The sequence below is a fragment of the Amaranthus tricolor genome, chromosome 4, assembly GCF_026212465.1.
Source record: "Amaranthus tricolor cultivar Red isolate AtriRed21 chromosome 4, ASM2621246v1, whole genome shotgun sequence".
In the NCBI taxonomy this organism is placed as follows: Eukaryota; Viridiplantae; Streptophyta; class Magnoliopsida; order Caryophyllales; family Amaranthaceae; genus Amaranthus; species Amaranthus tricolor.
The window spans coordinates 28,810,760-28,836,446 of NC_080050.1; the positions used below are offsets into that span (position 1 = coordinate 28,810,760).

Here is a 25,687-nt window from a genome sequence, read left to right on the forward strand (position 1 = left end):
AATTAATATTTTGCCCCAGACCTTTCAACTCTCAAGGCTGACCTTAGTCCTACGGAAACGCAACACAATACTTCACATTTGATTAGAGCATCTTGCATCATAGTTTTAATCGTTTTTTCGGAAGTAACCAAAATCTGACCCAAGAGAGCTGAGATTGTATTCGACTTGGTGTAAGGATGGGAAGTTTGGAGGAGACGAGAGATAAGTGATAACCACTAGTGAATCACTGATAGAAAAAATATCAAAACTCGAAGAGGACAACTCCGTTACTTGCACAAGGATCTTAATGGAGTGTATATCCCGTTTTCAGATTACTATCAAGTCATCCGCAAAAACTAGGTGATTCAGCTTAAGTTCGGAGCATATATAATAATAATAATAATAATAATAATAATAATAATAATAATAATGATTAATGATTATAATAATATTATTGGTGATTCTCCATGTAAGATGTTCAATATCATTCATTTCGAAAATAAAATCACGGTAAATATTGCAACAAAAACATAATGAAAAGCGTAAAACTCTGGCTCATAATAAACGCCTTATTACGTGCACCCAAAGCGACACCTTTTTTTACAACAGAAAAAAATTATGTATGCATCTCAGGATTTGGACACGGGTCTATTAACGAGCAATACAACGTACCTTAAAGAAACCAAAAGTTAAAATAGAAAATTTAAAGGCTTCCTTATTCCACCCTCATATGCTGTTGCAAATATGTGGCCCTTGGAACTGGCATTGGACTCGATTGTTTCCTCGGTGAAGAAGACTCCAATAAAGGCGTACTTAGTCCAGTAAGTGCTGAAATCCTGCTTGTATCGACGCCTCCAAATAGCAAGCGGTATGTCCAGCCGAGAACTTTGGGTGCATAACCCCTGTATAACAAGAACACATCGTACCAACTCGGGTACTTAACATAAGGATCTCCTCGGCACGCCCCTGCTACAATTAGCTTTGCAAATTCAGCCAATGCCCTGTCGTTACTCATTTGTACCTACAAAACGAAATGAATTGCGTTGGCCTATAGAAACCTCTTTTAAGTGATTGCTTAAGTAGGAAAGTCAGAAACGCTACGCTATGAGGCTCACCTCTCGCTCTTCCCTCCATTGCATGTCTGGGCCACTGTTTACCATAGATTTACCTCTTGTAATATCGGTCCCGATCCATCCATGGGTCGCAATTGTTATCCCTACATCCTCTTTCACTTCAAGTCTCAATGTTTCGTAAAAATTCACTAACGCAGATTTTGCAGCCTAGTGGATAATCATCGACAGATGAAGATATATTACAAAACACAGTCATTAGCAAAACCCATTGCCGAGTAAAAAATCTCGTCGCAAATGCCTTAGCAACAAAACACCTCACACAACAAGACATCTCATAGCGTAATTATAGGAATCAATAAAACTTACCGAGTACAAACTCATGCTCGGCAAAGGAAACCAATTTTCAATCGACGCATTGACAATGATTCGGCCTTTGCTTTGTCGTAGATAAGGAAGAGCTACATAGGTTGGGTAAACATTCCCCCAAAAGTTTATATCCTGCCAACGGAATACACTAAAATGACTACAACACTAGATGCTACAAAAAATGTTCAATCGTCTCATATATATAATCAAAAGCAACGACAATGAAGTGGACAAACTTGTCCTCACCATCAGATGAGGAAATACGGACGTGTCGGTAGCTTCTTCAAAGTTGAATGTGTGGCCCAAACTTGTAGCATTCACTAAATGATCCACTGTGAATGAACACTTCAAGTTAGAAAGCTTAATTACACTTCTAATTGCATTTCTATTAAGTGGACACTCATTATCAGACCTTATGCCTTTAGTTTGCTAGCATACCATAATTCAACCATTGCCTTTAGTTTGCTAGCATCCCAACATCAGGTATGCTGACAGCAAACTAAAGGAAAATGTTTGGTTTATTAAAAAAATAATCCTTAGAATTATTCACAGCGACTGAAAAAAAGTTAGATTATTAATATCAATTTTTTTTTCAATCATCTTCAATGATAAAGAGATACTCATCTCTCAACAAATTGGATATATAACCTAAAATGCACATTTATCATTTATGAATGCTTCTATTGTATAATTATAATCATCGTCTCACGATGAATTATGAAAATTACCACGACCATAGAAAGTTATTGCTTCGTTGATGAACCTCCGACACTCGTCTTCTTTCACAACATCAGCAGCCACAATCATGACATGCTTTGCACCCATTCTTCTCGCATTCTCGCCAATTCCATGAAGCCTAGTTTCTCTTCGTGCTACTAGCACCAAGATCGATCCTCTTTTTGCATATTCATAAGCAATTTGCTGAGATAAAGTAACAATGTATATGTTATATAATGAATTATGTTCTATGTATAATAGCAATGTATGTTATACAATCAATAATGTTCTATCTTTAAGTAACAATATGAGTTTTTATTATAAGTATTTCATGCTTTGTTATATGGACTCTTCCTTTTACTTCAAGTACTTAGTTGACACTCGGACAATGGTATAACACTTTTAACACTTAAATTTTGGTTCAAAAAATATTTCAAATAAAAAGGGCAAAAGTGAGACTGCATACAAGTCCGATTTGATGGGCGATGAGGCTCCATTTGTAATAGAAAGGAGTATGTTATCAAACTTATATGTTAGTTAAACATTTTTTAGTTTTTCGATTTCGATGTGAGATTAGATATGGGTTATTTTCCGTGTACAAATGAGTAAGTTACAATAAAAGAAGTATTTAGCAGGGGTCATCATACAAAATTGGTTTCAAAATCAAATGTCGACTGAGCTTTGATTCAAATTTTGACTCGTAAATCATTCGATAAATTGCTTTTACATAGTTTTTGGTTTTTTTAACTCACTTCTTCTTACAAAGCACCGACTAATTTACAAAACATCATCATAACACGGACTAATTTTACAAAACATCTTCATTACACTAACTTAAACAAATAGTTTAACACTAATAAATCATTCAATAATTAAATTAGTCAAACCTACCAACAATTTTAGTCAAACAAATCTATATATAAAATTAATGAGAGATCATCTCTAATTGGGTCGACCCATGAAGAAAAATATAGAGAAAGAGTGGACAACAAGCTTTTATGGATTGGGCATGAGAGACGATCACTCAGGCTGAATTTAAAATATTAAATATATATACCAATATATGCAAAAAATAAAATAAAAATGTAAAATTGGAAGTTAAGTAGAAAGAAGTAGAATTTATATATATATATATACCTCCCCAAGGGTAGAAGAAGCACCGGTAATAATAACAACTTTATCTTCCATATTTTGAAAATAAAACATCCCATAAATCCATTCACATGCATTGATGAAACTCAATGTTGGCCATGCCATTGCTAGTATTACTAAACTTGCCGGAGGTACCACTAAATTCAATATTGAATTTACCCATTCCATTTCTTTTTTTCTTTTTTTTTTTTTATATTTTTTTATCAAATAACAATTAATTAATTAATTAGACATGAACATATGAAGGAAACCAAGAAAAAAGATTTAATGAGAAAGAAGATGATAAATGAATGAAGGATAATAGTAAAAGTATTATTTGAAGGGAGATGATGACGAATGATCAACACAATGTTCCCATGCAAACCTTCTTTCTCACACGTGTCTTTTTTCAGATCAACCTTTTTCTATTATGACAAATGCTCTCTCCTTTTTTGGCATTTTATTGCTCAACTCGTTGCTTCCAATTTGGACTCCTCATCTCATTGAATTACATATTATCACAATTTTAATTTTATTTATGGTCGATTCATAGACATATAATCTCACAATAATTACACATTTGGATATATACTCACTTTATCACTTAAATACTTTCACATATTTGTGTCAGATGAAGCAAACTTTAAGGAATAGACTAAGTATTTGCACCGATCAAAGATCATCTTATCCTAAATATTATCTGCTCGTTTTGTATGAGACCATCTTATCATGAGACGGTTCATATAATAGTCTATTTCTTCAATTGATTAGTTTAAAATCATAAGTAATCGTTTTAAGGTTATAAGTAATCACTTTAAGACTATAAAAAATAATTTTATTAAAATTATAAGTAGTCACTTTAACATTATAAGTAATCATTCTAAAATAAAAAATATATATTGAGTCAGCTTAATAAAAATGATCTCATTATATGACCGTCTCATTTAAAAATTAGTGAATTGTTATTATATTGAATTGCGAAATGTGTTTTTTTTTTCAAATATTTCATGTTTTTATATTAATATTGACAGATAGCTTAATGGATAATAATAATGTGGGAGTGATATACAAGTCTAGGATCAGTTGTAGAGCGTTCATGATGTATTATTACATATGTTCAGGGTCGTCAATCAGTACGTATAAATCGGTTTATAGCATGGGATCCCATTGTTAGAGGTGCCCAGAAATTCATTGTTCATTAATTGTTTCAATTACCACAAAAATCTTAAATGAAATCGTTTTAATTGTGAGATTCATCTTATTCGGCCGGTCTAATTATATATATCTTTTTATCAATTTCACAAATTAAAATATCAATTTCAAGAGTTAAAAGACCAATTTGAAAACTTAAAAGATCAATTTCTATAATTTAAAATTGACATTTTAAGTCAAGAAATTTGACAATTTCAAAAATTAAAAGGTCAATTTCTTTTTTTAAAATATCAATTACAAGACTTAAAAGACCAATTACAAAACTTAAAAATTCTCATTTCAACTTTAAAAAAGAATGACTCAAACATTAAAATTGATGTTAAAAACGTTGAAATTGACCTTTTAAGTCTTGAAATTGTTTTTTTATGTCTTGAAATTAAGAAATTATTCAAAAAAATTATTGAGCCTGGTCTAATTGCACGGCTTAGACTATCCCATAGGAGAGTAAAACTTTATGTTACGCTGCTTGTCCGAGCAAATAAGATCGAAAGCATTATGTTTGACGAAACAAAAAATGCTTACCTGAGATTGAATCCTTCTTCTCTTGTCCGTATTAGCCCATTCGACAAAATTCGTCTCAACACAATCCAATCTTTATTGGAAAATTTGAAAAAAATAAGACCTTTGGCTTTTAGTAACTTTAGTCAAAAAATAAGCTTTGGCCAAACTTTATTTTCAAAATAAGCGATTTTGGCCCCAAAGCTAAGCTTGGTCCATAATTGCTGTTACTAACAGCGAGTATAAAGAAATGGTCAAAAAATTTTAGTCAAGGATAAAGTCGCTGTTACTAACAGCGACATATGGGTTGACTGGTCAACTATAAAGTTGTTGTTAGTAACAGCGACCTTATGCGTGCCTAAATACAGCAGTCTTCTTTCTCCTTCCTCATTTCACCTTTGGTTTAGTATTTAAACACGCATAAGGCCGTTGTTACTAACAGCGACTTTATAGTTGACCAGTCAACCCATATGTCGCTGTTAGTAAAAGCGACTTTACCTTTGACTAAATTTTTTGACCATTTCTTTATACTCGCTGTTAGTAACAGCAATTACGTACCGAGCCTAGCGTTGGGGCCAAAGACGCTTATTTTGAAAATAAAGTTTAGCCAAAGCTTATTTTTTGATCAAAGTTATTAAAAAAATCTTATTTTTTTCAAATTTTATCTTTATTGTACCGAGCCCATTGAACCATGGACTATAACTCAACCCACCCTAATTCTGCTTGGATTGATATCTGCATATTTATGGGTTGAATAGCATTATCCGCCGTCATCCACGACGTAGTGGGCTGTGGGCTGTGGCTAACGCCTTATGTTACACCTAAGTGTGTAAATACAATTATTCCTGTGAGAGATGGTCTTTTTAAAATACCATCTTTAAGTAGACTGGTCCAAAAAGAAAAATATAGGGTAAGTTTTTCGAAAGGTATTAAGAGTATTGTAATTTGTAAGTAGGCACTTAGAATGTTGTAAGTATTAGCACTTACCCAGTGGACATTAAGTATATTGTAAGTAGGTTTTAAGATATTGTAAGTACGCATTAAGGATAAGATAAGTAGGCTAATAGATTAAGTTTTTTGGTAATCATTAAGAATATTGTAAGTAGGCATTTTAAGTACTTTTTCGATGGGCATTATAAGTAGGCATTAAGATAATATAAGTAGTCACTAAATATATAGTAAGTGGACATTAAAGTTTAATGGGTTGGGCTTAAGAGACATAGCTGGTGTGAATAACCCTTCTATGTGAAGATGAACCTAAACAACAAAAAATAACATACTACAATTTTCTTGTCCTTGAGTGAGAAGCCAGCTGAAATTTGTTTAAAAATTTGTTCAATTAAATTGGGAATTGGATCTTGTCACAACTAGAGCAGGTATTACTTTTAACGAGCAACGTCCTATGTTCGATTCTCATATAATTCTTTTACAGGCCTGTCTCGTAAATTTTGGAGTCCCTGTGCTAAATTTATATTATTGGCCCTTACAATTAAAAAAAAATCAAAATACTAATATATGATAAAATATTTCCATTGATTACACTAATAATATTTGACTCTTTATTGCTGGCTACTATCTTGTAAAATAGTTTTCATGTGTTTGCGGTAATTGAAACAATGAACAAATACATATTAATGGCTTTTTAGGGTCCCTTTGATAGTGTGGCCCAATACAGTATAGATCGCTATGCACATGCTAATCAATAACCATAAATTATGGTCCTTTCCTTCTTTTAATAATCTGTTACATAATCCAAAAATATCATTTACATTTATTTGAAATAATAATGTCAATCCACACAAATCACAGGAGAAAACTGTATCAATCAAGGATTAAGAGAGAAAAATGAGCCTTTGAATTTTTATCATCAAAAGCCAGTAAACATTTATAAAAGCCCTTACCTCTTGCTAGGAATGTTCAAGGGTCTAAGACCCTAGTCCCTACCCATACCTTGTTGAACCATACCTTTTCTTAAAGATACGGTGAGAGTTTAACTTTTTTAACTTCGACTCTAAGGGTCTAAATTAATACTTAATGGTTTAGATTCAGATCATAATCCAAGTTCTAAAAATTTAAGGATTCGAAGGATCCAAATAAGAGTCTAAAATTTTGGACACTTAAATAAATGTTTTGTTTCGGATCTAAATTTATAGACCTTAAAAATCAGGATATAGATCTGACCACAAAATTAGGACCCAAATAAGGATACCTTAGGTTCAGACCCGGTTCGAACCAAAAAATGCCCATCTCTAACTCTTGGCAGCACACTCAAAGACCATAAAATGCTTTTTAACATTCTCACACGTGAGCTGGATTTGGTGTATCACCTTATTAACACTTTGTATTATGTACTTAAGTTTCAGATCCTTTCAGTTTATCTACTATTAAGGTTGCAAGTCACATTTATGTGACAAAGAGGAGAAGATGTAACCCTTCTATAAGCTCAAATGAAATTTACTATTAGCTAAAATCAATTCGTAATATCATAAGTTACGCTTCAACTTTATAAAATAATGTATACTTTTCTCTTTTTTTGATGTGGGTAACTTATATATAGGTAATAAATGAACACTTTAACCGTATAATAAAAAATCTAGTAAATATTGACAAAGTTCTCTGATAGGGCATTTTTGGTGAATATTAAGCGTATAAAAACAATGATGAAGAAAATGATAAAGCAAACAATAAAGAAAACAATGTTCCATTATTAAGATGTATACATATTGTTAAGAAATAGATTCAATCAAAAGGTTAATTCAATGTTGGTTGAAGACTTAGCTGAAAGCCTTATATTGATATGCTACATAATTTATGATGTTTCATCGCACAAAGCCCTTTGAGCTTAAAGTGTAAATGCAATACATGTTTTTTCTATACATGGTGCTAACTAAGTGAAGCCCCATAATATGTTACATAATCTATCACATCTATTCATATGCAAGTCCTCTTGGTTAGAAGTGTTAATACAACACAGTCTCTCCCTATACATAACGCTAAATATTAAACTTCGAACTGAGAGGTGGATGGAGATTCAAATCTGTAACCTTTAATTTTATCATATTGACTTTTAATGTAATGTTAATATACCAACTCAACCAAAAACTTAATCTAATAGCTAAAGACCCATATGTCATATTCCATATTCTGTCAAAACTAGAATACATAAAGAAAAGAAATGCATCTAGTTTGTGTGAATGATGAACTTATGAATAAAATAGAGAATAATACAAATCATTTCATGCGTTTATTCCTGACTGCCAAATCTAGATGCCTAAAATAGTGAGCATCTAGATGATGCTATCATTTAAAAATTAAAATATATACTTTTTTTCTTTCGAGTTTTTTTATCAAATGAGGCAAACTCTGAAAGATGAGAAGAATATAGATAAATTAAAAAATGTTGAGAATCGACATAGATTGCTTCATATAACAGCAAGCATTAAACGGACACATTGGTCCAATCCATGCAATATAACGTTTTCCAAAGCAAAATACAAAGAAGCCGACACTGTCATATTCTATGGTTTTGAGAAATAGCAGCTGTCCCTGTTCTGCTCCAACTTAGCTTAAGCTTATGATCAAGGTTCTATAATATGTTACATACTCTAATACGTTTTTTTATATGAGAGTTCTTTGATTAGAAGTGTGAATGCAACACACACCTTCTTTATATCTAGCAGTGAATATTTCACTTTAAATGAGAAGTGATTGAGATTCGAATCCGTAACCTCTTGTCACGTTGACTTTTGATACCAAGTCAAGAAATGAACTCAACCAAAAGTTTACGCTTATGGTTGAGCCCCCAGAATATGCTATATACTCTAACACTGCTTATGCTTATATATTACATGGTTTACGCTTAGGCTTCTCAAACAGATCAGCTTGGGTCGGGTTTGAGTTTGGATCATATGTAAACAGGTCAAAACCTTTGACCCAAACCTAACCTATTTAGTAATTGGCTCAAAAATCAAAATCCTGTAAATCCTGTCTTGACCTGCAATAGATCAAGTCGACCTGATTTCGATTCACTTAACTCGTTTATAGTTTTTTTTTCATTTTAAGGTGTATAACATTGACTACGTCTTTTTTTTAGGCCTTAATTTTAAACTTTTTAGTTTTGTAGTTATTTATTTTGTATTTACTATGAAAAATCGTATCAAATGAATTAAGTTTAAGTTATACTTATTGATTTAACTCAGAAATAACTCGTTTGGTTAAATGGGTTATACTGGTTTGTTTTAATTTTAAAATTTTGACCTGAAAACAGATCAGATCGGATCAATCCATTTAATTAATTTGATCAAAAATTTCAACCCAAATCCAATTATTTCGAGTAGGTTTAAATCGAATTAGTAGAGCGGATCAACTTTCACTACAAAACAGTCGGTTATGTAAGTACAAATTTATAATGCACTCAACTATATTTGCCACTATTAAATAACTTCGGAGTTACTGCATTTTACTTTATTACGCAATTAAATATGTTATTTTAATTGTTTATATTTTAAATTATGTATAATAATTAATTATTATAAAATTTTTAAATTATGAAAATACGCAATTAAACGATTCAAACAATATTTCGTTTGACTAGATATATTTTTTCTTATACATTAATTGCAATATATAAGATAAATTTAACTAATAAACTATATTAAAAATACTTGTGTAGTAAGTATTATAGAATGAAGGTATTTTTTGTGAGAATATTGAAAATTGAATCATCCACCTACTTGTTTCAGCCATTAGTAATATACTAATATTGTACACATACTATGTACGATTTGGTTCATCTTCTAGCTTGCTTGGGGAATTAAACAATTTACATTAATAAATATTTAAATATGTATATATCAAATCTTTTTACCCATTTGGAATTAACAAAGTTTATCATGATAAATGAAGAGCATAAAAGATACATATATGTTTGAGATATCGTCATTTTAATTGGTTTTTTATTTTTTTATTGATAAAAACTGATTTTTAAAAGTCATCGATAATAAATTCTAATAAATAACTAAGTCGTTAAAAACTTAACTAAATAACATTCATTTGCAAAACAAGCCATGCATTATGAATTAAAGAAGTAGGATTGGATTATGCATATAAAAAAGAGTTGTGAGATGTTAATGCAAATTGCAGCATTTGATGAGTATAAGATTATCCAAATGATACAAGATGTGTAGAAAATGATGAAGTATCTAAATTTTAGCTTTGTGTAGAAGTGCATGACCAAACTGGTTGGTAGGTTCCCATTTTTAAGAGAGTCTTGGGACCTGCAAAATTCCAATATTTTACTTATGAGAGGAAACTAATGCAATCAAATTAATCAGATCCATCAATCAATCAGCTGTCTTTTGGTAGATTCTTAGTCACCCCATCATGCTAGCAGCTATGCTTTACAAATACAAGTACTTCTAAATACTAATAAGTTGCATTACACTTGGTCATACTACTTCTATCTTATTTTATACTCCTTTTTATTTAATATAGGTGTCTCATTTACTTTTTGGATACTATTTACTTTTTACTCTTAATTTGTATTTTATTATTAATCTATAAGTTAAAACATAATCAATCGGAATCTTGTTTGATTCGTCTCAATGCAAGAATTGTTCATATCAATTTTTCATAATTTTTAATTATGCACAATTAAAAATATCAAGGATTGAATAAGTACATTGGATAAAGTGCATAAAGCAAATGAGACACTTGTGGTGAACAGAAGGGAACACTACTTTCTATTCCATTTAGTTTTTCATACTTGTCGAGACAACATTTTAACTCTTAATATCTTTAATTATTCTTAATTTGAGTTGATTTAAATGTTTTTCAAATTAAATTGCATCATCTTTGAAATTAAGTCGTAAAATTGTGCATATTAAATTAAATTTGTGTTAATTAATTCAAGGTATGACCTATTTAAGTCGGTCTATGTAAATGCAACGTAGTCTTTGATCCATGACTCTTGCTATTCATTTCAATTTTATTTTATTTATTAGTTGTTGATGATATATTTTTAAAAGTCTTATTTGCTTTTTGCATGTTTATTAATGTATTAATTTAATTTTTAATATCTTTTAATTACATGTAATTAAAAATTATACAAATAGATAATACCTTATGTTGAGATGAATCAAACAAGATCTCATTTGACAATATTTTAATTTATAGATTACGAATAAATTACAAATTAATAAAATTGGTCAATAGTACTAAAAAAACAAATAAGACGTTTAAAAAAAACAGAGAGAAATATTAAATTTAATATATTTTTATTTTCTATATAAAATCTTTTGTATAGTCAAATGTTACGATTTACTCCACATTGATACGAAAAAGACTAGTTTAAGGTTTAGGCTTAAAAAAAACTGATTGTACTTTTTGAATTCACCGACATGTTTTAGGTTTTCGTATTCTTTTATTTGACTATTTGTGCCAGATATCGTTGAGTTGACCACTGCTACGCGTAAATCGTGAGATCCTTTTTCTAAGTTTATCAATTAAATTATTAATATACTATATATTTATTTGATACTTCCTGTGTCTCCATGAGTCTGCAACGAAAATATTTTAACTTAAATAAAATTTAAGAATTTGTGGGGTTATTTAAATTGTAGGAAGATATTAAAAGAGAAAGAAAATATTAACAAGATTTAAAGAAGTATAAGAAATTTAGGAAATGAGGATAACAGACATATCATAACTGTATTCAGGAGATATTTTCATAAGAGAAATTGTAGAAAAGTTAAAAGAAACATATTAAAATAGAGTGTTTGGTAATTACAAATGGAACAAAGGGCATACTACTAAATATAATAAATCAACAAAAAATTGATTGAGTAATAAGAATAAGCCGAAGAGAAAATGAGTCATGGATAAAATTTTTTTAGAAAAATATAAAATCATATAGAAAAATATAAAAAATTTAAAAGTATAAATGTCAATAAAATGTGTATTAATTTCAAAAGTACAGAAGAAATACGTGGCAAGATTCTTTTATACATCTAACTTACAAAAAATAATGTAAACTTTTTTAGGGAATAATCAGCGCACAATTTGGTTCTTTGATAGTTCTCTTCTTTTTATCTTCTTAATTAGTATTTTTTTTCTTTAATTTTGCCAATAATAAAAAACATATTCTGTATTCGATTTTCTTATATATTAATAAAATATCAACTCAAAAAAAAATATTAATAAAATATATTTTGTTTTCTGTAGATATAGCTTACACATTGTCAGTAAATTACGTTAAATTTATATGTGATCTTTATAATTTTCTGGTTCTTATAAAAGACTATACTTTGCTCTATCTAATAATAGTTTCTTGGTTTATCCTTTTTTTTATCTTTTTATTTAGTACTTCATCTTTTTTTTTTATTATTTTTTTATTTTTTTAATTTTGCCAATTCGGAGTATATATAAAGTTTTTGGTAACAAGTTATCCTAGAAGGACAAAGAGACCATCTTTGGATTCAATCTCATCTTAGTCATTCAATTGCTTTTAACTTCATTATAAATAAGCTTAGTAAAAAACTTTGTTATTATATGAATCAAAAAATTAAAAAGTGTAGATAATAGATAATTTTTAAGAATAAGTTCACTTACTATATATAACTTTTTTTTTTTTTTTTTTTTTTTTTTGAAATGTACTATATATAACTTAAATATGCCTAAATAAGTAATTATATGAATCCTAACCAACTGGTTTTGAGTTTAATTTCCATCAAATTTACCTTTTCTTCAGCCTATTTTATAACTTTAAAAAAAAGTTATATGAATCCTTGATTCTAACAAATTAGCTACCACTAATATTTATTGTTTAGACACATTAAGAAAAAATTATTTGATACTCTTTTTGTCCTCTTAATTTACACCACTTTTTATTTAATTTGTCCCATTAATTTTGCATTTTTTCTCTTTTAACAATATTTTCACTCATTTTCTTCTAATCTCATTCATAAACATATATCTTCTCTCTATCTTAAAAACTTATTTCTAATTTTATGTCGTTTTCTTTAATTCAATTCTCAATGATATTGATGACATAAAATTATTATTATTATTAATATGAAAAAAGGTGAATACTAGTACTTGTTATTAATCCACTGCAAATGTAAGTATATCTCCTAGAATCAAATATATATAGTTTGATTGACAAAGACAAGTACAATTAACACTATCAAAAGCCGAGTTACTCTTTGACTGCACTCTCGTCTATGGATATGAGTTATCGTCGTTCTTCCCTTCCTAGACCCTAATCATAATTTTCTATGAGCGGGGTACACTGAGTATAATAATGATGTTGAAATTCGACTAGATTAACTTTTTTTTGTATTAAAGATAGCTAGATTAGAAAATCCAAAATTGGAAAGAGAAACTGAAATGATCATTATTATGTATATAGTGAGAATTAAATTCTTATCATTTAAGTATTATAGTTAAATAAGGTAATACTAATTTGATCATTAGATTGACTAATTGAGAATTATAGACTAACTATCATTTCCAGAAATGATTAATTTACCCTCACCTCGTCTTCTCCCTTTTATTTGTAAGGCCCGTTTGTTTGATGATAATAAATGGTGGCATTGAAAATTATTTATTGTGTAAATTTTTATGAAATGTATTATGGTATTCTCATGGTGTAAAACATTAATCATAAAAATATTTTTGTTTATAGTTTTCAATTACCACCAAATACCACTACATCTCTACCAACCCGTGTAGTAATTAATACTAAATGGTGGGAATGGTAATGAAAAGTTAGTATAATTTTAATAGAAATATATTTTGATAAGTATAATAATTATTGTTACACTCCGTTAATAATCTCATTTTTTTACCAAAATTACACTAAATTTTCATTATAATTCCCATCAATACTGACCACCGAACGGGGTGGTAGGGTTTCATCTTAGCCTAGCTAGAACATGCAATAGAAACTCAAAATATAAAGAGAAAGGAGAGGAGAAACGTACAAGGAAGTAGCTCTCGCCATGCTGTAAGCTTTGTAGTGAAATTCCAAAATCATTGAAGGGAACAGGCACACCCGAAGAATGCACCAATATAACTTCCTCTCCGAACATACTTTTCATATCCAACACTCCTTCTGGAACTTGTGTCGCCACTCCATTTATAAACACAGTTATAAGTCCTGCATTTTCAAGTCAGCATTACAAAAAGTTGTATATATCTGATCTTTAAATTCAATCAAGAAATTAATTAAGAACCTTGAGTTAATGTGTTAATGTAAAATTATATGTTATGAGTTTAAGGATTCTCTAGTCTATTTTCGCATAAAAACAACTCTATTTTTATAAAATTAGCACCAATAATACAATTTTTTATTAATTTGCCTACAATAATACCAATTTTAATTAATTATGAATAATACTAACTTTGGGAGTGTTTTCCTAGAGTATCTCTAACATGTTAAAAACCAAATTATAAGAGGTTAATATATGATAAAAAAATGGTATACCAGTTAATAAATAAAAGTTGGTATTATTCCAGGTAAACAACCTTTAAATTAGTATAGTTTATGATTAATCAAAATTTGGCATTATTTAGGATAATTAATGAAAAAATATATCATTCAAGCTAAGTTTTGCTAGAAATTATGATATTAGAAGTTTGCCCTAATTCATTGCTTTGTAAATTTTGAAAATGATACTTGGTATGAATTTTCTCATTCTAATTGTTTTGCATTAAATATGTGCGTTGAACATGAAGGAATTAATCATTGATAAATTGTGAGATGGAGACATGAAAACATCAGACTAGCATAAGGGTTTTATTGCTGTCAGTTTTTACACTTTAGGTCAAGCCAAATAAATGCGTGCATGTAGTTAAAGAGTTGTGCAAAACTTTAAGTAATTACCTTTTTCAAACACAATCTTTAAATAAAAATAATTTTATTAATTCTTCAAATTAAACATTATAATTCCATCTATTTAATTATAAGAAATCCCAAATCTAATAATAACTTATATAGAAACTTAAATCATATACTATCTCAATTTTTTTCTTATATTAAGAATTAAAAAATTTACACTCCATAATACCATGTAAATAAATAAATTAAACCAAAAGCATAAACTAATGGTTGAGGCTATAGAATATATTAATATTCTCTAACATCTATCACCCCACCGTACTAAATGGTTCAAAGGTGAATATACACAACCTTATTCTTAAAGGTGATAGAGTTTTCATTTAAGTAATCTCATAAAACATGGATTATATGAACAAATCAATAGTTAAAGAGGGAGTAATTGAATGGAGATATAATTATAAAATTACCTGATTGAAAATCCAAATTAGAAGCTTGTGAATGACAATCTAATTGATGGGTAGTATTAATAATCCCAGAAAAATTACCAAAAACATCATCAACACCACCACAATCACCAAAAGTATTAGTATTACTAATACTAGTAACACTAGAACAAGGTGCAAAACAACCAACACTAGATGAACTACCTCCTATTGTTGTTGTTGTTGTAACACTAGAATTTTGTTGTTGGTGTTGACCAAACTCATATAAATTCACACCACCACCGTTTCCGCTTTCACCACCTAACAAAGGTGGCGGAACAAGCGGTGGTGATGCCCCGGTGGCGGCAAGTGAAGCTTGTAGTTGTCGTTGGCGGCGGCGCGACCGAGAACGGCGGTTTTGAAACCAATAAAAAACATTAGCATCACCAACAGCACCAAATTTTTCTAGAAGTTTCCGGATACGGATAGTTTCTTCTTTAGGTGGATTAACCATACCTCTATTGAAAATGGATTCAAGTATTAGTATTTGCTCCGGTTTTGGAGTCCATCTTGATCTAACGGGTTCACTACTTGTACTATTATTATTGTTGTTTTTTCTTTCTTCTTTTGTATTACTACTATTTTCACTTTCTGTGTTATTATTTTTTTTGTTTGGTGATGGATCTTCCATGAAAATCTGAGAAAAATAAAATTTTTGAGAGGTGGAGGATCGGAAAATCTTTTAAACAAGTATATAGTATAAACTTATATATGGGATATATGTGAGAATACACATGAGAGTGCACAATACCCTAGCTTGGTTTACTATCATTTATTCATTTATTCCCTATATTCTTTTATAACAAATTTTTACGGAAATTATAAAAAATTGAATATTTTAAAAATTGAATATATTATCTTATTAAATAATAAATTTGATGGAGAAAAAGTAAGGATCATAAACATTAACAAAATATTAAAAGAAAGTTAGTGGAAAAAAATGGAGACCACAATTATTAAAAAATGTTTTAATAAAAGTTAGCCGAAAATGTGGGGGACCATAAACAATATAAAAATATTAAATGAAGTTAGTAAAAGATATATGAGGACTATAAGCATTATTAAAATATTAAAATGGAGATGGACATAGTTAAATTTTGTCTGAAATTTGTGATATAAATAGACAGGTTATTTATTGGACTATCCAAAATGACAAATGAAAACAATTTTAAGAAACTAAGGGATTATAAAAAAACATGAGTGGATTTCTTTTATAGAATTTGTTCTTATATTAGTTGGATAAAAAATAACACTTTCTAGAAGAGATTGTATGTTCGATTCTCACTTAGCTTTTAAAAATGGTAAATTCTTAAATTTTTATTTTAATTAATTTTTTATGGAATATTTTAATTTACTAAATTATTATTAACATTGTTAGGAATGTGATATGTTGCCGAACTGCATTATTATTATTCTATTGTTTTTGATCTTTTCCAAAAATTTTGTTTGAGTTTCAACTTCCAATACACCATGGATCGGATTTTTACAGTACACCCCATTGGATTTTAACCCTAATAAAGGATAGATGAGACAACCCATCACCGCCACTAGATCCACCAACACTTTGCTCATTTTAACCACCACCGCCACTAGATCCACCAACACTTCGCTCATTTTAACCACCACAATAGTCATTGTTACATAATCAACTCACCCAAAAATTGAAGTTAATGTCAATTGTAGTATTAGTATATGTAATTGATTCGTCCTTGTCATTGGAATTTGATTTTTACCATCTAAATAAAAATTTAATTCCTCTCCTTCTTATTTGTATGGATTTTCTAGTCTTAACCGATTAAAAAAAATTATTTTTTCAAAAATACTTACGATTGAGACACATTTTGAAATACCATTCCAAAATTTTTATAGTATATTGAATTAAACTCCTCTAATAATGTAAAGTAGCAACATCACTTGTGGAGGTATATATTGTTAACAAGAAAAAATTCAATTAAAAGTTTAAATCGATATTGGTTAAAGCCTTATGATATGTTACATAATTTATTATGTTCTATTGCACCAGAGCCTTTTAGGCTAAAAGCATAAATGCAACATATGTCTTCTCTATGCATGGCTCTAACTAATTGTGTCGATGGTAGATGCCCTATATAATATATGTTATCTATCACGTCTCCTCATCATGTGAAAGTCAATTTGGTTAGAAGTGTGCGTGGTTACATTACTGTCCGGCCTCCCCATACATAAGGCTAAATATTACACTTTAAACTAAGAGGCGGATAAAAATTCAAACTCGTGATCTTAATTTTGTCATGTTGACTTCTAATATAATATCAACAAACCAATTCAATCAAAAGATCAAACTGATACTTAAATACCCATATGTAATACTGCATAATCAATCAAAACTAGAATATATATAGAAAGAAAAGAAATGCATGTAATCTATGTGAAGGATGAACCAATTAAAGAATAAAATACAGCATAATATAGATCATTTCATGTGTATTATTCCTGAATGCCAAATCTAGATACCTAAAACGATGAGCTATATAGAGATGATGTTATCATTTAAAATATATTGGTCCCTTCTTTTAAATTTACTTTTATTTTTTTTTTACTAAATGAGTCAGATCGTCTCATTTAATTTAGACCCTAAAACATTTGAAGATTAGGTGATAGTCCACTTTGTATTTACTGATGAACGATCATTTAAATGAGGTAAATTTTAAGAGAAGGAGAAAGTATATAAATTATAAATTATTTTGAGAATTAACCTAGATTGCTTCACATAACAGCAAGCATTAAACAGACACATTGGTCCACCCCATGCAATATAAACATTTTCCAAAGCAAAATGCAAAGAAGCCGACACTGTCATATTCTATGGTTTTGAGAAATAGTAGCTGTCCCTGTTCTGCTTCTGCTTGTGCTTATAATATTACATGGTTTACGCTACAATACATACATACTCAATTATGTAAGTACAAATTTCTAATGCAGTCAACTATATTTGCCACCGTTACATTACTAAGCTAGCTAGGTTCACACTATTATACGTTATTATACTTCTTATATCTCACTTTATTAACACGCAATTTAATATGTTGTTTTAATCGTTTATATCTTAAGTTATAAATAACTAAAAATTATAAAAATTTGATATTATTAAAATATGCAATCGGACGAGTCAAATAATATCTCATTTGACTATGTTTTTTCTTTTAGATACAGTCATAGTTATCAGAATTCCAATTCTGATTTACGATTCAAAAACAAGCGAGCGATATAGAACTTAAGTAAGATCTTAAAAATGATAAGATCAAACGATTCTACCAAGATCAAGAATACAAGTGATAGGATCATAACACAGTTCTAAGTACAATGATTGTAGCTACAAAAGCAGTCTCAATCATAAAAAAAAGGTAAATTTGCAAAGAAACACCTTTTAAAACCCCTTTTTTGTAAAGAAACACCTTTTATAATTTTTTTTGTAAAAAAACACCTTTTAAGAGACTTTTTTTAAAAAAAAACACCTTAAATCAGTTTCCGGTGACTTTTGTCAACTTTCCGGCGTTGACTATGCCAGTCAACGCCGGAAAGTTGACAAAAGTCACCGGAAACTGATTTAAGGTGTTTTTTTTTAAAAAAAGTCTCTTAAAAGGTGTTTTTTTACAAAAAAAATTATAAAAGGTGTTTCTTTACAAAAAGGGGGTTTTAAAAGGTGTTTCTTTGCAAATTTCCCTAAAAAAAATCTTATCTCGTAGCTTTTACTTACATATGGTATAAGTTACAGATATAGTCTTACGATTATGGAAATTTATATACTTATTGATTTGCAGTTCATAAATTATTATTAAAAGCATTGTTTACCATAGATTTAAAGATGAAGTGAAATAAATCTTTATTTACAACTCAAAATTTAAAAGATGAATTAATTAAAATGAACAAACATGAATGCCAATCTATTATCCCGTAGCATATCAAAACATATATGTAGGATCTTACGATCCTATATATAATCCGATTCCACCAATTTCGATTCTACTCCTTATTAATCTTACATACGTATCACAATTTTAACAATTTTGGCTACAATATATAAAATAAATTTCAGTAATGAACGGTACTAAAAATACTTGTGTATCAAAGAATTTGAAAGTAGTATTTTTCATATGGGAATATTGAAAATTGTTTCAGCCATTAGTAATATAGTAATATTGTAGACATACTATGTACGAAAATAAAACAATTTACATTAATAGATATGTATATATAAAGGATACTTTATATATACATATTTATTACTCATTTTGAATAACAAAGTTTAACATGATAAATTAAAGCATTCAAAAATACATATATATTTGGCGAATTATATTTTGGTTGATTTTTGATTTTTTGACTGGTAAAAATGACTTTTAAAAAAAAAAATCAAAATACTGTACTTTTAAATATTTTTTTAATAAACAACTGATATTTAATATTTATTTTTTTACCAAATATTTTCATAACGACTAGTTTAACGAAGCAAATTAGTCTATTTTAAGTTGGAATTGAACCCGCCAATGGCTTCAACCAAGTAATGTTCATTTGCGAAACAAACTCTATGAATTAAAGTAGGATTGGATTTTGCATATAAAGAGAGTTGCACAAATTCAGAGGGTCTCACCGTAAGACGTGCTCTATACTTGGGTTAAATAGCCTAATAATAAAAACTTTTAGCTTATGGACTTCTTGTTTTGAGGTTGTCTCACCGTGAGACGGTCTATATTAATACAAATTGCAATATTTGATGAGTATAATATTAATATCTAAATGATACAAGATGTGATATAGATTAAAAGGAAGATGTGCAATGTTTGGGTATTAATTGAAAAGTAAGTCCAAGTAAATAACAATAATTTATAATATTTACAAATTATCCTTATGTGAAGAATTTATTGAGATTTTAGAATTTTAATTTTTTTCTATTTTATTTACTTTATTGATATTTATTTTATTTTTTTAATAATTTATAAATTACGATGATTAATTTTAAATTTTGTCAAAATGAAATGATAGAAATTAAAATGATAATGTTGTAGAGTATCTAAATTTAGGTTTTGTGTAGAAGTGACGTGCCCAAACTGGTTGGTGGTTCCCATTTTTAAGAGGGTCTTGGGACATTCAAAATGCCAATATTTTACAAATGAGAGGAAACTAATGTTATCAAATCAGATCAATCAATCAGCAATCAGCTCTCTTTTGGTAAAATCTCAGTCAACCCATCATGCTATGCTTTACAAATACTCCCTCTTTTCTTCTAGCCCTAATGCAGCAAATTCTAAATGATGAGGAATGCATTGTCAAATCATAGGATTTCTAATTATGAGACCGTCTAATTATGAGACTAACTTATATAATCAGTTTATTTTTTTAATTGATCCTCTTAAAATTGTGAATGATCAGTTTATAATTATAAGTGATTATTTAAAGATCGTAAATATACATTACGCTAACTTAATAGATATGATCTCACTGTGAAACCGTCTCATTTAAAAGTTTATTTTTTAATTAATAATATCAGTTTAATTTGGTTTGATGTAAATGTTTTTTTAGAGTTAAATTTCATCATGTTCGAATTTGAATTCGTAATTTAACATTTATAGATCCAACCGGCCTTAAATAATTGTGATATTAAATTAAACTGCATCTCTCTTGAGAGACCGTCTTTTCTAAAGACGGTTCTCAAAAGCCCAGACCATTATGTTAATTTTTTAAAAAAATTGACGCGTGTAAATTTAATGTGAAAAGTCACATAATATATTTGGAGTTATAACAACATTTATTTGGGATTATAACATAATTTTTTGGTGTTATACCAGCATATATTTGAGGATTTTAACATATTTTATTTGGGGTTATAACATAATTTTTTGGTGTTATACCAGCATATATTTGAGGATTTTAACATATTTTATTTGGGGTTATAACATAATATATTTGAAGCTATAACAATATATATATTTGAGGTTATAACATAATATATATGAGGTTATAACATATATTTGTGGTTATAACATTATATTTGGGGTTATAATATATAGTTCGGTATATAATGGTCTATGTTTGAGAGTATACTATTTTTATAACACCAAATATGTTATGTTATAACCCCAAATGTATGTTGTTATAACTCCATATATATTATATTATTATTTCAAATATACATTGTTACAACTTTAAATATATTATGTTATAACCCCAAATATATATATTATGTTATAACCATAAATATATGTTGTTATAACCCAATATATATTATGTTATAACCTCAAATATATATATATTGTTATAACTTCAAATATATTATGTTATCATCCAAAATAAATTATGTTATAAACCTCAAATATATGCTGGTATAACACCAAATATATTATGTTAAAACCCCAAATAAATATTGTTATATCCCCAAATATACTATGTGACTTTTCACATTACACTTACTCGCACGCATCAGTTTTTTTTTAAAATTAACATAATAAGCTAGGCTTTAGGTAACCGTCTTTAGAAAAGACGGTCTCAAGTAAGAATTGTTGTAAATTAAATTGGTGTAGTCCTAGGTATGTTGGATTTAGGTCATAGTAAAGTAATAAATAAATGCAACATAGTCTTTGATATATGACTCTTTTTATTTATTTTTCAATTTTATTATATTTATTTATAAATCGTTTTATTTCGTTTATGTTATGTTTGGGAACGATGATTTCATTTAAAAGTTTAGAATTGGCTCAAATTTATTATTTGACAAATCGAAACTATAAATCGCCGATGATATAGTTTTGGTCGCAAAAACAAAGGAGGAGGCTAATAGTAAATTGGAAGAGTGGAGGGAAGCCTTGGAGGATAAGGGTTTGCCCATAAGTCGTACGAAGACAGAATACTTGTGATGCAATTTCAGTGGGACAGAGTCGATAGGAGAGCCAAAGGTGACCATAGGGGTAGAAGTTGTTACATGTACGTCCAAGTTCAAATATTTGGGATCAGTGATTCAAAGTAATGGGGAGATTGATGGAGACGTTACTTACCGTATACAAGCGGGTTGGTTTAAGTGGCGAGCAGCAACCGGGGTGCTTTGTGATAAAAAGTTCACGAGTATTAAAAGGTAAATTTTACCGCGTTGCAATTAGGCTAGCGTTGTTTTATGGGACAGAATGTTGGCCCGTAAAGAAGGCTTTCGAACAGAGAATGGAAGTAACATAAATGCATATACTGAGGTGGATGTGTGGTAATATATGATGGATAGGAAAAGAAACCAGGAGTTAAGGGAGAAATTAGGGGTTGCACCTCTCTCCGCAAAGATGTGGGAGAAAAGGTTGAGATGGTTTAGGCATGTGCAGAGAAAGACACATGATGCCCAGTTTGAAGGATCGAATACATCATAATGGAGGGCAAGAGAAGTTGAGGAAGACCTACGAGAACGTGGGAGGAACAGATTAAAAGTGATATGCATCAACTCCACCTCTCCAAGGACCTGACCAAGGATAGGGCCAGTTGGCGTCGCCTTATCCATGTCTTAGAATACTAAACCCGTCCCTTTTACCTGTCGTTTGTTATTGTTCATTGCCTTTAATTATCGCTCTTTACCTCCTTCTTTACTTTTATCTTTTTTTTTAGTTATTTAAACGTATTCTATTTGTAAGTTGCAGGTTTCTCTTTCTTTGAAGACCTTTCTTGAGCCGAGGGATTCTTTGACCGTAATCTCCTCTATGAGTATAAGTTGTCGTCTTTCTTTCTTCTCTCCCCAAACCCTGACCATAGTTTTCTATGAGCGGGATACTCTGGGTATGATGATAATGATGATAATGATGAAAGTTGAGAATTTAAGAATGACTATCTAAACCTTGTCTTAACGCATATACCTTCTAGAATATATGTGATTTTTTTATAGATGAATTAAATGTTACTAGATTAATGGGATGAAGGAATTAATTAAGCATTAAATAAGAAAAGAGACTAGTAGGAGCAGCTGATGAATTAGAAGTTAATAGGGAAATGATTCTACACTCAGTCATGGTTAGGCTTTAAATAATGATTGTACTATCTGATTTCACCGACATGTTTTAGGTTTTCGTATTCTTTTATTTGACTATGTGTAATTGATATCGTTGACCACCTATACGCGGAATTTTTTACCTTTTTATTTTTGTTAATTTATTCATTAAATTATTAAAATTTGGTATTTACCCGTGTTATGCACGGTATTCAAAAGATTTTTTTATAACAAATTTATAATATATTTTTAACCAATCTTGCTAAAATACAAAAAAGAGATTTAAGTTATGAGCAGGATTAACCAATAACGATACATGTATGTATATTACTATATAAGTAACATTACATATTCAAACTTAAAATATTATTTTGTAAAATTTTATTATTCCACAAAAATCATATATTTATCATTTAATTATTATACTAATAATTTTACAAAGATTATAAAAGTAAATAAACACAATTGTTGTACGTGTATATGAACTTAATGTAAAAATGATAACAAAATGCACCTGCACGAAAGATACAAAAATGATTTGTCTTATTCTTAATCTAGATGTCAAAATATATTTAAGTAATACTTTGTTTGATTTGTCTCAATGTAAAATTTATTAATATTAATTTTTATAATTTTTAATTATGTGCAATTAGAGATATTTAGGATTGAATAATATTAGTATATCGAATAGAGTATAATAATTTAATACTAATAATTTTTGCATTGAAACGAAGCAAACAGATCCAACCTTACTATGTTTTAACTTATAAATTAAAATCTAATTATAATTAAGGATGATAATAAATAGTGCAGTATTTCTAATGTTACACATAATTTAGAACTAAGAAATTATATGTTTAGTGTTTTCTTGGTTGCTAGCTATTTTTATCGGACAATATCCTTGCCCAGACAAACAAAGATTTTGATATTTTAATATTTTAATATTAATTCTCTTCATTACTATTTAATTTTCTCATGATGAGAATCATAAACAATAAAAATATTAAAATAAAATTAGTGAATAATTCACAAGTATATTATAAAAATGTAAAAACGGAGGGAATACATTTTAATATTGTACTACATAAACTATTAATCTAAGCCTAAATTGATAATTGAGTTGATTCATCTTAACTAAATCGTTATTTGTAGCGATAGTTACCTAATTAGTAAAAACGTGCATATTATACAATCAAAAGTATATAATGACCAATAATTCATAAATAAAAATTTAGGGAATTGATATAACCTGTGGAATTTCGGTGACCAAGTAAAATATACTTTATATTATTAATTCTTCACTTTTGAATTATTATTATTGTAGACAATGAAATGGTTTGAAAGTAAATTACTCAATAATCAAGATGATGTTTTCAGATTTTTTTCACTGTAAACAACTTATAATGAGTAAGTATTATCATTGTGGAGGACTTTATTCTTATCTTTAAAAGAAGTGCTTCATATTCTTTTGGTGTGCACTAAATATGTTAGTAAATTTTGCTTTCAATTGAAGTAAATTATTATTACTGTTACGATTTGGTTTATGATCAATTGATAGTAATTAATTAAACCCTTTTATATTCAGTTTTATATCCAAAAAGAGATGTACTCCTTGCATAGAAATATTTACTTTATTAGATTGAAATATGAATGAAGTAGTATATAGTGGAAGGAAAATTGTATTTAAAAATGGCTTTGATATGATTACACGTGGCACAGAAGTTCTTGGATTATAATATGTATATGATACTCCTTATTTGTTTGATTTATTGCAAAGAATTTATGGGTTCATTTAAATTGTACGGAGAATATTAAAAGATAAAGAAAATATGTAAGATCATAATTAAGAAAAGGTAGATATATTTTCTTTTATTAAAGGAAATTGTAATTAACAAAGTTATCCCCAAAAAATTAACAAAGTTAAAGATACAAACTATCTGAGATTGTATAGTAATTTAAATGGAGAGAGGGAGCATAATTATGACTTTAGTTGGAGTATAAAACAAAAAAAAATATGTTGACTTTGAGTATATATATAAGAATGAGATGAAGAGAAAATGAGTATTTGGATGGATTTTAAAATATACGTATATTTTAAAATCCATTTAAACACTCATTTTCTCTTTCTCATTTTCATATATATACTCGAAGTCAACATAATATTTTTTTGTTTATATTCTAACTAAAAGTCGTAATTATCACTACGAAACCATATTAGCAAAATGTATCAAAATTAAAATGTAAAAAAAAAAAATATGTGTTAATTTCAAAAGAACATAAAGAATACCTGATAAGATTCTTTTAATAAACACACTAATTCAAATAATAATATCTACATATGAAATCAAATTTACAAAAAATATTGTAACTTTTTTTTAGGGAATAATCATCACACAAG

At 28.7% G+C, this 25,687-nt stretch overlaps 2 protein-coding genes across 2 annotated transcripts; both read right to left on the minus strand.

The window, feature by feature from the left end:
• Window positions 1-194: 194 nt before the first annotated feature.
• On the minus strand, window positions 195-3,513 carry LOC130810038 (11-beta-hydroxysteroid dehydrogenase B). Its single transcript, XM_057675958.1, has 6 exons — window positions 3,273-3,513; window positions 2,147-2,339; window positions 1,665-1,750; window positions 1,419-1,550; window positions 1,095-1,259; window positions 195-1,000 (listed from the first exon to the last, which is right to left on the minus strand). Exons 1-6 carry the CDS (start codon window positions 3,453-3,455, stop codon window positions 695-697), a joined length of 1,065 nt encoding a protein of 354 aa, XP_057531941.1. The 5' UTR covers window positions 3,456-3,513; the 3' UTR covers window positions 195-694.
• A 6,381-nt stretch (window positions 3,514-9,894) lies between these two features.
• LOC130810040 (WUSCHEL-related homeobox 11) lies at window positions 9,895-16,048 on the minus strand. Its single transcript, XM_057675960.1, has 3 exons — window positions 15,282-16,048; window positions 13,958-14,133; window positions 9,895-10,252 (listed from the first exon to the last, which is right to left on the minus strand). The coding sequence occupies exons 1-3, from the start codon at window positions 15,925-15,927 to the stop codon at window positions 10,235-10,237; spliced, it is 840 nt and encodes a 279-aa protein (XP_057531943.1). The 5' UTR covers window positions 15,928-16,048; the 3' UTR covers window positions 9,895-10,234.
• Between the last annotated feature and the right edge of the window lie 9,639 nt (window positions 16,049-25,687).